The sequence below is a fragment of the Podarcis liolepis genome (assembly GCF_965112155.1).
Source record: "Podarcis liolepis genome assembly, chromosome: 6".
NCBI lineage: Eukaryota > Metazoa > Chordata > Lepidosauria > Squamata > Lacertidae > Podarcis > Podarcis liolepis.
In genome coordinates, this window is record NC_139559.1 from 18,547,273 (window position 1) to 18,563,444 (window position 16,172).

Here is a 16,172-nt window from a genome sequence, read left to right on the forward strand (position 1 = left end):
ACAACAAACAATAGGTGACAGGGTGGCCATTTTGCTCTCTTTCCCAGCAAAACAACACTGATTTCTTAAATTTATTCTAGCCTCGTCTATTTTGCCATAAACTCGCAGCAGTGCTAATATTCAGAGATGTTAAGGGAAAAGCAAATATTGACTATCTAAAATTAGGACTTGTACACTCAAGATTATAAAAGCAAAGCAGCAAGCCAGATGGAACATTGTATTTAAGCAGAAAGGTCAGTACAATTGCTGCGAGGTGTTTACTTTTTATATGAGGGTACCATATTTGAAGAAGCAGATTTGTCCCAGGCAACAAATTTGCTAGGGAAACATTTGCCGGCTATGCCCATTGATGCATCCGTGTAGAATTATCTGCCATTATCATTAGAAGCTTGTGCCATAAATCAATGAAAATATCATCAATTAAGGGGTGTGTGTGTCATTCCATAAACCAATGAAAACCTCATCCATTGTGTGTGGGGGGGGTGTCATTTCACCTATTTTGATCATACACCTCCTGTGGACTTTGGGGTTAATCTAAACGTCATCTGGTTATGCTCAACATTTTTGATTCACAAGGTTTTATTAGTGCCATCCCAGGGGCTTGGTCACTAAATGAAATCAAATGTTTCTGTGGCTTTAGAATGATTCACTGGTCTCTTGAGTACTGAATCTGATTTTGCAGGCGGTGCCTGATTGGTGTTAGATCTGTGCTTGTGACTATGTTTGTAAGGCTGAGTGTTCACATTCTGCAGACTAAAGTTGCAACGAGGTGGTAAATTTATTTGCAAGGTTTAAAACACAGAGAGGGAGTACAGTAGTATTGAAAAACTGAATCTTCTGCCTGTAGCCTAAAGTGGTTCGATCCAGTCTCATTTCAGGATTATATCTTTTTATTCTATGGCATGTGTCATTCAGGACAACTCCTTCCCAAAATACCTAGGGGGACCTACTTTTCCCTCTTCCTTCCAACTTCCCCTCAAAGCCCAACTTTTCTGTAAAGCATGTGGGATAATTACCTCTTAGTCACCATCTCCAATTAAAATGCAGCAGCGTTTGGTTGTCGTTCCTTTTTTTTACCCTTCCTTCGGCTATCTTGGGCACTGTTGAAATGTAGAATGCAAGCTCCTTGGGGGCAGAGACCTGTCCTACACACACCCACACACCCATTCATGTTTACTATGTGAAACCTGGTCCATAGGTGCATTATAAAGCAATAGTAATTGTCCCACGCAGAAGGAGAATAAATTATGCAAAGCAAGTAAGTGCAAGCAAACGTTGCAGAATTTTCAGCACATGGGTTGCAGAATTCAGCTACCGGTAATGTTGGCACAGAGTTATGCTATCATCGCCATCATCATCCTGGGTTTAAATGTCTGCCCGATGTTTAGTCTGTTGTGCTGCTGTCTAGGTCACCTTGACTTAGCTGAATGTGTGCAGCAACACTGTAATTAACCTGTTTCAAAAGCTAACTGTTCACTTGGGATGAGCAGCTGCTGTGCTTGCCCTGGGTGGTTTGGTAGCAAGGCAGCAAAACATTATTAAAATTTGGAAACCTTACATATTAGCTGACTTCAGAAACAATGGAGTACTTTGTGCCTGTGGGGAACCCCCTGTTAGTAAGGGCCGGGGTGTAAACTGCAGTCACAACAGGGGTAGTCCCAGAGGTCCTTCTGACTCAGACACATCTGAGTCATCACTCCTCTTCTGCCTCCCCCTTCCCTCCCTTCTGCACCAATCCCAAGGGGCAATGATTATACTCCAGGCTTTCAACAATACTGAAATGACTTCCATGTTTCTTCTTTTGAATTGGTCATTCCAGCTCATCAAACTAAACCCTTTCTCCTTACCACTCTCTAGAAAACACCCATACTTATTTCATGTTATCCAGAGTCAGCCCTGAAACCTTTTGCCGGCTTGACTCAGAGAGGATCGCCCCAGTTCCATAAATACCTTTGTGACACCTGTCAGGTGCTGCTTGCCTCCTAAGCTATCCTGCAGGGACTGGAGAAATTGCAGGTAGTTGACGTCATCCCACAGAGCAACAATTAAAGGAACAGAAGTATCAGCTAATGAGTCCGTCCTGTCAAAGCCATTCCCACCCACCAAAGCGGTGCAATGCAACACAGTCTCCCTGTGGCTCTCTTGCCTCTCCCTGCTCCAGGGCAAACCCCTGCCTCACTATTTTCTTTCTCCAAATTCTTAGAAACAGCAGAGGTGGTAGTAAAGTTCTGGGCTGCACCGCTTCAGAACTGCAGGCGAATGTCTGCATGAATGCTCCCGCACACAAATAATTATTTGCCCATAGAAAATTAGCGTAAATAGGGAGGCAGCCAGGCGGCCAGGCTGAACCTTTCCTCCCAGGTGCCTTCTTTTTTAAAAATAGGGAATTTTGTCTCATATGGTCAGGCAATGTCCCATCTGCAGCCTGAAGCGATTCAGTGCAGAAACGAATTAATTGCTTCTGGCACAGCCCATAAATTTACTAGTGCTGTGATGCAAGCACTGCCCTCATCAGAGGCGAGGCAGGCCACTCAGCAAGTCTTTTACTCTGACAGAGCAGGAGCTGTTCTGGTTGTACTGGGGCTTCTGTGATGGGGTCCTCCAAGCCAGAGGACATCAATGTGACATCCTCAGGCTGGAGGGACACTGGTGCCACAGGCTCTTCTGACCGATGTATTTCTGGAGTTGACCCTTCATGCACTTCTGCTTCTGAGTTCTCAATCTGATGCCCTGAAGGAGGAAGAACAGTGCTTTCTCTACCTACTATGGTCCTAACAACCTCATCTCCCAGCACTCATTAGGCCTAGAAGGCAATCTCCCATAGCCACTGATGGAGGCCTACCTTTCAGCTTGCACAGTCGCCACAGAAAAGACAGTCTTCATTGGAACAGCGGCAGAGGTGGAAATATCATGCGCTGCAGTCCTGGCAAATACCAGCCTGTCCCTGTGGTAGCTATTCATAGTTTATTTTTTAAAAAAACACACACAACCGTGGCACATCAGGAGACATGATTAGCATCCCATCTCGTTTGGCCCTTAGTCTCCTGTATAAACATATAATTTCCAGAATTTGAGAATCAGCACAGCCTGACAGAAAATGCTAGACTTGGACCCAGAAGTTGCCAGCTGAAATCATTGTTTAGCCATAGACTTATCCTAAATCCAGCACTGTGCAGTTTAATTGTGCTGTTTAATACCAATTTGTCCATTTGCTTTAACTTGAAATGTCAATTATTTCCAACAGCACACAGTCTTACAGTTCACTGTTCAATGCCTGACGCCTGCTACCTTAAAGCATTGTTGCATTTTAGTTTTTCCCCCTCTGTTATTAAGCAACCTACATATGCAATTATGCATCACTTATACGTTGAATATTTCGTCTGGTTGGGCTTTACTTTGTGATCACTGGACACTGCACAACTGTAAAAACCAAAGGAAACAGAAAGCCAAGCAAACCAGGACTGGTTTTGCAGTTTTTATTTTATTTTTCTTTGGACAGTCATTTGACATATGCAAAATGGGAAATAATTGACCAGGTGGCAGTATCGTTGAGAAGGAACAAAGGTTTTGAATGAGCCACACACTAAGAAGATGAATTGTTTTTTAAAAGGCAAATGGTTTTCTTGGGAGCATTAGTAGAATTGGGTAGGTAGGAGGTGATTTTCCATTCCGTTTAGCACTAAGCCAACTCTTTGCATGAATGTACCTGGGTGCAATCCAGGGAAGTTTAAGCATGTTTTAAGTGCCAATGAAATAGCTGTGTAAGTTGTGAAGACTGCACCTAATATGCTGACGAAGTAGAGAGGAAGGAAAGAACCTGGTGTAGGGTCTTAAGAGCAACAAGGAAAGGGCTGGAGGAACTAGGAAAATTTTAGCTCAAGGAAAAGACCAGAGTGTGTGGGAACATAATAGCAATTTGAATATTTGTAAAAGGGCTGCTCAAAGCAGGATGCTGATCGTGGGTTTTATTTCTTTCTTTCTTTGACACTCTTGAGAGTGGACCAAGATATGAATAACTAAAAAACTGGAGGGGAAATCTGTGACTTGGGTAGCAGATCCTCCAGGAAACACTTGTTACTAGAAGCCTTTGAAAAAGCTTGACAGAAGCAGCGAAACTCCAGCAAGCACATATTTGTTGTTATTAATCTCTGCTGTTGTTATGGAAATACTTAGGGTGGGTGGCCATTAAACGTATTTGCAATCATTTATTTATGAAAACTTTGCTACCACTCCAAGTAGTCAAAGGTTTATATTTTCACAGCTGACCCAAAGCCTTGGCCAGTGTTGGTGAGTTGGTAGGGTGGGCAACATTATGTATGTTTGTCCATTGTATTTTGTGGGGCTTGTTGTTTTTGTTTAGTCATTTAGTCGTGTCCTACTCTTCGTGACCCCAAGGACTTGAGCACACCAGGCACTCCTGTCTTCCACTGCCTCCCGCAGTTTGGTCAAACTCATGCTGGTAGCTTCGAGAACACTGTCCCACCATCTCGTCCTCTGTCGTCCCCTTCTCCTTGTGCCCTCCATCTTTCCCAACATCAGGGTCTTTTCCAGGGAGTCTTCTCTTCTCATGAGGTGGCCAAAGTACTGGAGCCTCAGCTTCAGGATCCGTCCTTCCAGTGAGCACTCAGGGCTGATTTGCTTAAGAATGGAGAGGTTTGATCTTCTTGCAGTCCATGGGACTCTCAAGAGTCTCCTCCAGCACCATAATTCAAAAGCATCAATTCTTCGGCGATCAGCCTTCTTTAAGGTCCAGCTTAGGACCATATGAGCATAGGACTGCAACCTGAATCTTGACGTGCTGCAGCGTTTGAATCCTACCTTTGCCAGGAAGTCACTAGGCAAGCTGCTATGCTCTCAGGCTTAGCCTTCCACCTGTAATGTAGGGATATCTCGTTTTAAAAAGTTGTTGTAAGAATGACAGCAAGAAACGCATACAAAGTACAGTGGTAGCTTGGGTTAAGAACTTAATTTGTTCCGGAGGTCTGTTCTTAACCTGAAACTGTTCTTAACCTGAAGCATCACTTTAGCTAATGGGGCCTCCTGCTGCTGCCCCACCGCTGGAGCACGATTTCTGTTCTCATCCTGAAGCAAAGTTCTTAACCCGAGGTACTATTTCTGGGTTAGCGGAGTCTGTAACCTGAAGCGTATGTAGCCTGAAGCGTCTGTAACCCGAGGTACCACTGTACTTTGGACATGTTATGGTGCTGTAGTGGTGAGGAAGAGCATGACCCCCTTTTTTCATGCTTGACTTAATATTTCTTTCAGATGGGCAACAGATTTGGGAGATGGAAGCCACCGTGGACAAAGATAAGAGCCAACCTGTAAGTAGTGGGCACTCAGCACATTCTCCCACTTCTCCTTCAGGTACCAGGTTTCATTCTGTAGCAGCAGAAATGCCTCTGAACACACAAAGGATGCAATCCAGTTGGAACTGGGTGCATTGTTGCAGACATTGGGATCAGTGGAGTAATTTTGTTTACTCATTAGAGTACTTGCACAGGCTGCCTTTTAGCAAACGGTTCTCAAAGTGGTTAACAAAAGCATGTTTCGATAAAACTTAGGCACTCTGTTTTGGATTGTAGCCTAAGCACACATGTTGTGGCCTTAGTGTGTTTCCTCATGGTTGGGTTTGCTATTAAGCATATTCATGAAACACTGGTGAGACTCGTATAGGCTGTGATCTTGCAAAACAGAGATGTGTGCAGTTTCCCCACTGCTGGCCACTTAAATCCAGCACCTTTCTACTGTGTTATCCAAACGTTCTTGCCCAGTTACTAGTAATGGAACTTCACATTCTCCTGGGTTTCTGCAGCGATAACTCTTCCCTACTTCTAGGTAGCTAGAATCTAAGCAAGAGCTAGAGGTCAGTGAGAACCTACCCAAAAGTAGGTGCAGTCTACATGAAAACAGAACTTCCCAAGGGTAGAACTTATTTGCCACCAGCATGTAAAGGAAAAAATGTCAGGCAAAATATACAAGGCAAGTTAATAGAAACAGGGGAAACTGGATAATTTGTCAGGGCAGGATGGTTGTCTTAAAGTTAGATTATGGATATAGTAAGGAAGGAAGCGTGCTTCAGATTTTCTGCAAGATCGGCTACGTCGTAACTGGAAAAGCAATACGCCTAGTACACCCCATGACAAATGTACTAACAAAGGGTACTGATATAAACAGAGTGCCTTCTAATATCATATTACTGTCTCTTCCCCACACCCATTTTAAAAATTACTTTCAGAATATGCTTTTCGTGGAGATACCAGAATATCGGAATAAGCACATTCGTTCTCCCATCAAGGTGAATTTCTATGTGATCAATGGAAAACGGAAAAAAAGCCAGCCACAACATTTTACCTATCACCCAGGTAATTATTTACGAAAAGGAATGGAATATGGCACAATATTTGGCAATTAAATATTATTTATCTTTTATCTATCTATCATCTATCTATCTATCCTGTTGAACCAGAATTATCAAGCATTCTGAGATGCTATCTTTTAGCCAGCATTACAATTAACACAGCTCAAACCATCTCTGAATCAATGAATTCTAAATGCAACATCCAAGGCTACAAATAAAGCTGTACAATAAATCCCTACAGCTTCTTTCTTCACACCTACATGGTTCTAGACTTACACATTTTAACACAGAGAGCAGTTTTCATGGCCAGCACCAATTTATTTTAAAACATGCATATCACTTTATTTTATTATTTCAAAAGTTTGTATACCGCTTAATCATGGTTATCTTCAAGTAGTGTTCAGAAGAAGAGATTCAGAATTAAATATATTTCGTTGAATGCTGCCCTATATCTCGCACAAGGGAAATTTTCCTCTTCTTCTCCCCCTGTACATGCCACCACATCTGTCCCCGAGCCTGCTCTGGAGGGTTGGGGGAACCTCAGAACAGATTTAGGGCGCATGTGGGGGGAGAAAAGAGGGAAAACATTCTGTTGCCCAAGGAGAATTCTTCAGAATTCCACTTTTTCTAGGCTGGGTATATAGATGGCCATGCTGCGGAAGTGAAATATAACAAATTCTCCAATTTTACAGCTAGGGAACTGTCACTAAGATGGTGGCTTGTCCAAGACCACTCAGTGAATTTCTGGCTGGCCAGGTTCAATGCAGTCTCCATCAGGCTACACTGTGGGGCTCAGGTCTGTGCAGTATTTGGAATGAACTAGTGTGATTTAATGAAGTTCAGCAGATTAGTTCAGAAGTCTCTGAACTACACCATAAAATAGTTCCCACGATTGTCAGGGGAACTTAACATGAATTAAGTCCATTTTGCGGTAGAACGTTGAGCAATTTCTAGTTCAGGTTCATTCTCCTACCGGTGTTTTTGACTCTTTGTCTCTTTGTGTCTTTAAGCTTCAAAACTGTAATTGTTGGGAGGAATAAATTAAGCAATTCACATTCTACAGTTTTGATGTTTTCTTAGCCTCCTTAAATATATTGTATACTTCTGCACAGCAACTTGTAACATTCTGAATACTGAATATTTTCTGCCAAGGATCCTTTGGTGAACTTGAATTGAACTGTGAACTGTATAAAGAGACAAATGTGAACTGGAAACGTTGAATGCTGGGATAGCTCAGTCAGTAGAGCATGAGAATCTTAATTTGAGGGTTGTGGGTTTGAGCCCCACATTGGGCAAAGGATTCCTGCATTCCAGGGGCTTGGACTAAAGGACCCTTGTTGATGCCCTCTAATGCTACAATTCTATTATTCTATGAACCTGCGAGTCCATGAAATAGATATACTTCCATTTTAAAATGAACTTTCCAAGCCATGGGTCTGTGATGGCCCATTCACACATTCAAGCCATCGCTTGGTGTTGCAGCAGCAGACAAGTGCTAACATGAATATGTGAACCAGAGCTAAGACTGGGAGAAAATGTGCAGTGTGTTGGTTGTTAGTACTCATTCTTCTCTCTCCTCTTAACCGTTTCCTAGACGTTTGTTTAGAGCTATGTCCTTTGTGCCCTTTGTTCCAGTGCCTTCCATAAAAACAGAGCCCATTGATGACTATGATCCAGCTTTAATCTGCAACACAGTACACAGTGGTCTAGGAACAGTAACACAGCCTTATTATTCCCACCATACAATGGTCTCTGAGTCTCCTTCCTGTCTTGTGGCCACGATGGCTTCTTGCCAGCAGTTGCGTTCCAGCCTGTCTTCTCCTGAATCTCGATATCCTCAACAAACCCCAGGGGCTGTAATATACCAAAGAAGCAAGAGTCTCAGTCCTAGCCACCTGGGCTACCAGCAATCCAGCTTGATGGCTGCACAAGTTTCCATTCCAGATGTGCACAGGTCTGTGCTGGTGCACACAGGCTCTCCCAGCCAAAGTGCAGCAGTGCTCCACCATTCTCCAGCCAATCAGCAGTCTTCCCCCGTGATTCACTGCTCTCCCACCACCAATCAGCAGCTGAGGTGTGAAAGCCATCAAGAATTCCAGCACATCATGTGTAGTGAAAATTTCACATCTAGCGGAGTGAGATCCACCCAACCTCAGGTCAGCCAAGCCCAAAGGTTAAGCCCAATTTCGTACCCTACCGTGATTCAGCAGCAGAGAACAGCCAAAAATGGACCGCCAGTAAGCGATCAGAAGGAAGCAGCGCCAGCTGGAGTCACGGTTAAACAGGAACAGAATCTTGACCAAGCGTATTTGGATGATGGTAAGCACGCTAATTTAAACATACCCTGTTTATCCAGTCTGCACCTCTGTATGAAAGTGGTGTGATGACCATTTTTGTAGGGTTCAACTCTATGGTTTGGAAAGTGTGTGTGTGTTTCAATACAAAATCTTTCATTTATTGAATTTTAAAAGCTGGCAGTGTTCTTTAAGGTCTGGAAATTTGTTTAATTCTCTTTGGAAAACATTTGCATTAGCATCAGATGCTTTAAATTTATGAGGCATATTTTTTGCAGTTTCACAAACAAAACTTTGAGCTGGAATTCAGAAATGTACACTTAACACCTGAATTTGTGCAGATGCTGCTTCTCTAAAATTCTTTTGTAGTGTGCTGCACCCAAAATGTTTTATATCATTCTATGAAGTTTGCAGCAGGCCTGCAGGTTTTATGTTCTGGACATTTTATAGAGGTACCTGAGTATGTAGATTACCGAAAATGTCGCTTTCTTCTTGTGAATTCAGAGGTTTCTGCTTTTGCAACCAATAAGAAAAGCTGTAGCAAGTTTTGGTTTGACTGCATCCCATGTTGTTTGCTTCATCAATAGGTCAATTAATTGTTTAAAGTTGTAACACACTTTCCTGTTGTGTTGTACAAAGCTGGGATGGGGAAAATTGCTTTAGAATTCCACCCCTGTTCATTTCCATTTCAGAACTCCTGGCTATTTTGCAAGACAACAGCCAGGCTCTTAATTTAAAATATACTAGTGTCTTTCATTATAATGAGAGCACCTCACTATGGCATCTACATTTAAATAGAGACGAGTTACCCTGTGTGATGGGTGGAAAACAAGACTTTGCCTTCTGCCACACAACAGTGTTCACAACGCAGGGTTTTACTTTCTCCAATATCAATGAATGACATTGAAAACCATTCGTTTATGCAAGAGGCAGCAGTGATGTGAGGAGCAACCTCATTGGACTAAACATGCCCTATATCTCTCAAACTGTTAAATTCCATAGAATTTAATGAGAGCCATTCAAGACCCAACTCACTGGTCCCAGTTTTAAAATGCACACCCTAGCAGGAATTTCCCAAATAACTTGGCAGTTTCGTTGCTGTTGTTTTTGATTTTCCTTCCTATGTGAGCTTTTGCTGAGAGGCTAGTCAACCTGGGGCCCTCTGCATGTTGTAGAACTACAACTCCCATCAGCCCTAGCTAGCAGGTTCATTTATCAGTCTCGTTCTAGTGGCTAGGAACTGGGTGAGGTAACTTGCTACTGTACCATACATGGGGGCCTGTGACTATTTCACTGAAAAGAAGAGGGCCACTCATAGCTCAAAGCCATTCAGGAGGCTTGGCAATTCTGAACATTTTAGGGTTTATCCACACTTCGGTTTTCCTAGGCATGAGACAAGCAGAAGTGTGGACTAACCCTTTCTTCGGTTGCTGTGAACAGAGTTGGATTTAAGGGAGGGTGACCGGTTCGCCTGCACTGGGGGCACCACAACAATGATAAACAATGGAGGTGGGGGACCACCAAATTTTGACAATGCACAGGGTGCTGCTGGAATTTTAAAGCTCAAAGTTTGCCACTGCTGTGGATACATCCTGAATTGCATATAGTTTGGGATACTGGCAGTCGTGTTAGTATGAAATGGTTTTCCTACCATAGGGAAAAGGAAAAGCACAACTAATGAAACACATACCAGAGATACCGACTAGGGAGTGAAGTACCAATAGCCGTCCTATCTAATCTTTCCAATGAAAAATTAGCACTGCAAGCCATAATCCTATTTATTTTTTCTGAGCTGCTGTCCACTCTTTCCCCCTCTCATCCCCACAATGAACTTTGGGTCTTCATCTTACTTTGTTCTGTGTCCAGTTTTCTAATAGCCAGGATTCCTTTCATATCTCATTCTTCTTGAGAGATTTTTCATTTGCTTGTTTTGTTTTTACCATACACCCCCCCCCCCTCCTTGAAGCACTGCCCTCGTTGTGCTGCTACAATTTTGAATTTATTTAAATCTGTATTCATTTATTAAAATAATGCATAGGCTGCTTTGCACCCAAGGATCCTGATTCAGCTTACAGAAGAACATCCCAGCACTTAGGGTGCTGTCCACCTAATCCTGCATTTGATTTAGTCCAGGGCCATTAATTGCACAAAAGTAACTTAAGGATTCAGTATGTTGGTTGAGCTGCAACAGTGCATGACCCCTGTTCTTTCCTCCTGGTTTCTCCATTTTTCTGCAAGTTGTCCTTGCATTGCATATTGTTACTTCTCCTTTTTTATTCTTAGAAAGTGGAAATGAAGTTGCTCAAAGCTGGCTCTTGGAAGGCAATGAAAGCACCCAGAGTGAACTGAAGGATGTTCTAGGACAGTAAAGGCCGCTATAGGCTTCATTCATAGACACTAGACCAGCCTTTCTCAACCCTGGATCCCCAGATGTTGTTGCACTACAGCTCCCATCATCCCTGATCACTGGTCCTGCTAGTTAGGGATGATGGGAGTTGTAGCCAACAACATCTGGGGACCCAAAGTTGAGAAAGGCTGCTCTAGGCTGACTTCTCCCATGGCGTTTAATAGCAACTACTTTGGGGTAGGCAAGGCTGTGCTCCACTTGGGAGGTCAAGGCAAAAATCTTGGCTTGGCACGCCAAAGGCTTGTATGCTTCATTTCCCCCACCAAACCATCCTCTGTTGTGCATGGATTCCGTTTTTGCTTTGACTCGCCAAGAATTGCCTCCAAACCATTTGCACACTTGCTTCATATCATGACTTGGATCCTTGGTTGGCATAGTTTGCCTGATTTGAACATGCTGCTTTGCCTAATGTGTACTTCACAGCAAACTATGATTTAAGGAACCAGGAAAATGAGGTGGGAATCCACATATGAGAGAAGGGAGAGTCAAGGCCGTGGCACATTCATGGTTCAACTTAGGGGATGGAGGATGGGACACACCTCTCATCTGTCTCTAGACAAAGTCATCAGCTACACCACATCCTTGCCATGAATGAGGAAAACATGCCTAAAGTGATGTAGAAAGTCTCTTGCATTTTCTAATTTCCCATTGCCTGGAAAACATCCATTCATACTTTCACTGTGATATTTTAATGTAGCTACTCTTTTCTGCCTCAGACACACTGAGCTTTGATGAAAGGACAGGAAATGCAAAGTTTTTCTTCTGCTTTCCCTCGAGCTTTTAGGGTGAGCAAGTTTGTATGTTTTTGAGGCCTGTGGTTTGATTAGAGAAATGATAAGTTATAATTAGAACAACTTTTTGTAGCAGGCATGACCATTTTTCTTGCAATTCATCCTGGGGTGTAGAGGATTTTTTTGAATAATAATTTTGCATGTAGCTGAACTACAGGATTAGGTATCAGTTGTGTCTTATCTTTATTGATTCTATGGGGTCTTCTGAACATATGCATGTGTGTATAAAATGTGTGAAATGTTCTATACAGTGTCAGGCCATTGGTCTTTCTAGCCCAGTATTATCTGCTTAGTCCAGCTGCACAAATATAAGATGGAGGACACCGGACTTGCCAGTAGGACACGTGAAAAGGATCTAGGGGTCATAGTAGACCACAAGCTTAACACGAGTCAGTGGTGTGATGCAGCAGCAAAAAAAAGCTAATGCTGTGCTAGGCTACAGTAACGGAAGTATAGTGTTCAGATCAAGGGAAGTAATAGCACTGCTCTATTCTTTCTTGGCCAGACCAGACCTGGAATACTGTGTCCAGTTCTGGGTGCCACAATTTAAGGAGGATATTCACAAACTGGAATATGTGCAGAGGAGGGCAACCTAGATGATCAAGGGTCTGGAAACCAAGCCTTATGGGGGAAGGATGAGAGAGTTGTGTATGCTTAGCCTGGAAAAGAGGAGACTGAGAGGCGATACGATAGCCATCTTCAAGTATCTAAAGGGCTGTCACATGGAAGATGGAGCAAGCTTGTTTTCTCCTGCTCCGGTGGGTGGGACCCAAACCAATGGATTCAAGTTACAAGAAAGGAGATTCCAACTAAATATCAGGAAGAATTTTCTGTTAATAAGGGCTGTTTGACAGTGGAAACAATTCCCTCAGGAGGTGGTGGACTCTTCTTCATTGGAGATTTTTAAGGAGATGTTAGAAGGCCACCTTTCATGGATGCTTTAGCTGAGATTTCTGCATTGCAGAGATTTCTGCATCTGCAGAGGTCCGCGAAGCCTGGACGTGCTGAGCTCAGCGCGCGCAGGCTTCAGCATGCAGGCAACTCTCCGCAAGCAGCAGGAGCGCTCCCGCTGCTTGCGGAGAGGTGTGCGAAGCCTGGAGAGCGTGAGGGGTTGGTGCGCACCAACCCCTCTCGCTCTCCAGGCTTCAGTGAAAGCCTGCATTCACCCCATAGGATGCACACACATTTCCCCTTCATTTTTGGAGGGGAAAAAGTGCGTCCTATAGGGCGAAAAATACGGTACTTTCCTTTGTATCAGATAGTCTGATATATTTCTAACTGATGGTCCTAGGGACTAAACTTGGGATCGTTTGGGTGCAAAACATGTTCTGGCATGGAGTTGTGCCTCACCTCTTTCCTTCTGTTCATGCCAGATTTCCATAGGAGAAGCCATGGCTGTTTGCCTTGTAGCTTGCCTCTAAAATAGCAATGGCTCCAGTTTCTTCGTGCCTTTGCTGCAAACAAGGCACTTGTTTCTCTAATGATTTAGAAAGGTGTCTGCTCTAGGGTAACCTATATGAATTTGCAGTTTTTTGCTAGCCAGTGTGACTTCTCAACCTGTGATGTGATAACATGTGTCCTCCATCCTCGTTTCTGTTACAGGATTTTATAACTTCTCTTGCGATAGGGCCTGACTCTTATCTCCAAAGAACTGTTGTTCCACAGAAGTCATGGAGAGGCTTGAATAGCTGTTTGTAAAATGCACAAAGATCTTTGGCTATAAGGTGCCACATACTTGGCTCGCTGCCCAGGTATGTCCATTATAAGGGGAAAAGGAGGGGAGGACAAGCCCAATTCCTTTTCAGAACTCTTCCTCCAGTAGTATTCTCAAGTGGCTTGCCCGACCATCTGACAACATGCGAGCTACAAATAAAAAACAATAAATCCAAACTCAGCACCGGAGGAAGGAAGAAAATGAATTGAATGATTAAAAAAAAAAAGTTGTTCTACTGGCACTTCTTTGTTCTTGAATTCAGGAATCCTTTAATTGGTACAGTACAATGCCCGCAGGCAAGTTTTGCTATAAAGTGTTTCCTGTTCAGAAGAACATACAAAATCTATTAAGAGAGCAAGATCACCACAGAACGGAACTTGAGAGCCTCGCTCAGAGTACATATTCACAATTTGTGTTTGCACCCATCACGCAAAGGGTCTCTCAGGCGACAGGAAAGCCAAGAGGGGAACAAAAAACCCTCATCTATTTGGGAAACAAATATTGTTAAATCAAAGGATTGGGTGATCCTTGGGGAAGATACCTTCACCTGCCTTGCAAGCTGAGCATTCTTCTTGTGAATTTTTTGAGTGCTTTGTGCATAAATAGTGAGAATTTGCCTGTCTTGGAGCTCTGGCAAATACCGAACTTCAGCATCCTCTGGAGACAAGGTAAAAGACCCCGACAGTTAAGTCCAGTTGTGAACGACTCTGGGGTTGCGGCGCTCATCTCGCTTTACTGGCCAAGGGAGCTGACGTTTGTCCGCAGACAGTTTTTCCAGGTCATGTGGCCAGCATGACTAAGCCGCTTCTGGCAAAACCAGAGCAGCGCACAGAAACGCCGTTTACCTTCCCACCGGAGCAGTACCTATTTATCTACTTGCACTTTGACGTGCTTTCGAACTGCTAGGTTGGCAGGAGCTGGGACTGAACAACAGGAGCTCACCCCGTTGTGGGGATTTGAACTGCCGACCTTCCGATCGGCAAGCCCAAGGCTCAGTTGTTTAACCCACAGTGCCACCCACGTAGTTCCAAATAAATAAGGGCAATAGCACACCAATTACCTTGACCAATGGTAGTTCCTGGCAGCAGGCAAATTGATCACCCTGAGCTGCATTGGATGATATCTCTCATCCAAACCATCCCTATGCATGGAGGGTTCAGCCAAGGACACTGGAAGAGCCAAAGTCCAGCACCCTGTTCTCAGTGTGGCAAACTAGATGCCCGGGGGAAGCCTGCGAGCAAGACCTGAGCACAACAGTGGTCTCCCTACTTTGTGATTCCCAGCAACTGGCATTCATACTGCCTTCCACCAGTCTCCCCCCTTCTGAGGGATTAACCATTCAATAGTGGCCGTTGTGCATTGGATTTTATGTGCATAGGCTGTAATCAGGCACTGTAATCAGGGCTGGCACATAGTGGTGTTTGGCAAAGATGCTCCCGTTCCCTTCCATTTGATGGACTGGTTTAGATTAGAAGTATCTTCCCGTCTCGGTTCTTGCGTTTCCTCAAAAGCTATAGCTGTGCATGTTAGTGCAAAACATTTCCATGTGGATCAGGCATGTTAAATGCAGCATTTGACCATGGAACTGAGCTTGGCGAAACATTCCCCATGGGCAAGGACCTGCCTTGGGCAGAAGAAAGAAGCTGTCAGGTTTTCCTAACCCTTCCTCCTTGCCCTGCAAGTTTTTAATACGCACCCTTTCCATATTGGGCTGTTTTTCTTTTCCGTAGTGAGATTCTAGGACAGGCATGGCCAGACGTGGCTCTCCAGTTCCCATCATCCCTGACCACTGGCCCTTTTAGCTGGGGATGATGGGAGTTTTAGTCCCAAAACATCTGGAGCGCCAAGTTTGGTCATGCCTGTTCTAGGAAGTGTGCCAGTTCACAGCTGCATCAGTTTGCCCCCTATTCAGATCTCATCATCTCCCCAGTTTTCTTTTTGCAAATGCCACAGGTGAGATGTGTGCAAAATTCACAGGGCAACTAGATGCAAAGGGGAACAGGAAAACAGAGAGAAATGCAAGTAGGTGCACCCTGCAGGTATGAGGAGCTGCTCTTGGTTGAATTCTTCCTTCTATATATATCTAATTGTTCCTTTGCATCTGGCTACCCTTTAGATACATTTACTATTCCAGAATATCCTGCGGGCTGTGCATCAAACGTTGTAACCCCTCACTCATCTTTTATACAGCACTTTTTAAAATTTGCAAAGCAGTCGGGGTGTCTGTCCTCACGATAATTTCGTGAGATAGCTTCCGGTCACTCCCATTCCACAGACGTGAGTACTGAGGCCAAGAGACGTTCCCCAAGGCCTTGCAGTGATTTCATCCCAGAGCCAAGTCCAGCTCTCTCTTCATTGGACCACATTGGCTCTAAAGCCGCCAACAGTTACCAGCACTGAGAAATCAGTTTCTAGATGACACACAACCACTTTCAGTGATGATTTTGAAATACGGTAAGAGTTGCCCAAGAGGAATGTGGCTGGGAACTCAACCACAATAAAACTCATTCCCAGACAAGCTGCGGACATGATTGCACCACAATGTAAATCACGAGCTACTCCCTTGCTCCTGTAAAGGAGGCTATAGAAATACCAAAGTCATTGACCA

The 16,172-nt window shown here is 43.9% G+C and overlaps 1 protein-coding gene across 7 annotated transcripts in view; it reads left to right on the top strand.

Annotated features, from left to right (window-relative positions):
* NFATC2 (nuclear factor of activated T cells 2) overlaps window positions 1-16,172 on the top strand; it is a gene marked incomplete at its 3' end in the record, with an annotated part of 134,935 nt that overhangs the window by 79,404 nt on the left and 39,359 nt on the right. For 6 of the 7 annotated variants that reach the window (XM_083508010.1, XM_083508011.1, XM_083508013.1 and 3 more), the window contains exons 7-9: window positions 5,266-5,321; window positions 6,236-6,362; window positions 7,994-8,677. In XM_083508010.1, the coding sequence (XP_083364136.1) occupies window positions 5,266-5,321; window positions 6,236-6,362; window positions 7,994-8,677 (867 nt within the window). Of the gene's footprint in view, window positions 1-5,265; window positions 5,322-6,235; window positions 6,363-7,993; window positions 8,743-16,172 lie in introns of those variants that run through there. The other variant, XM_083508007.1, reaches the window with a different exon arrangement.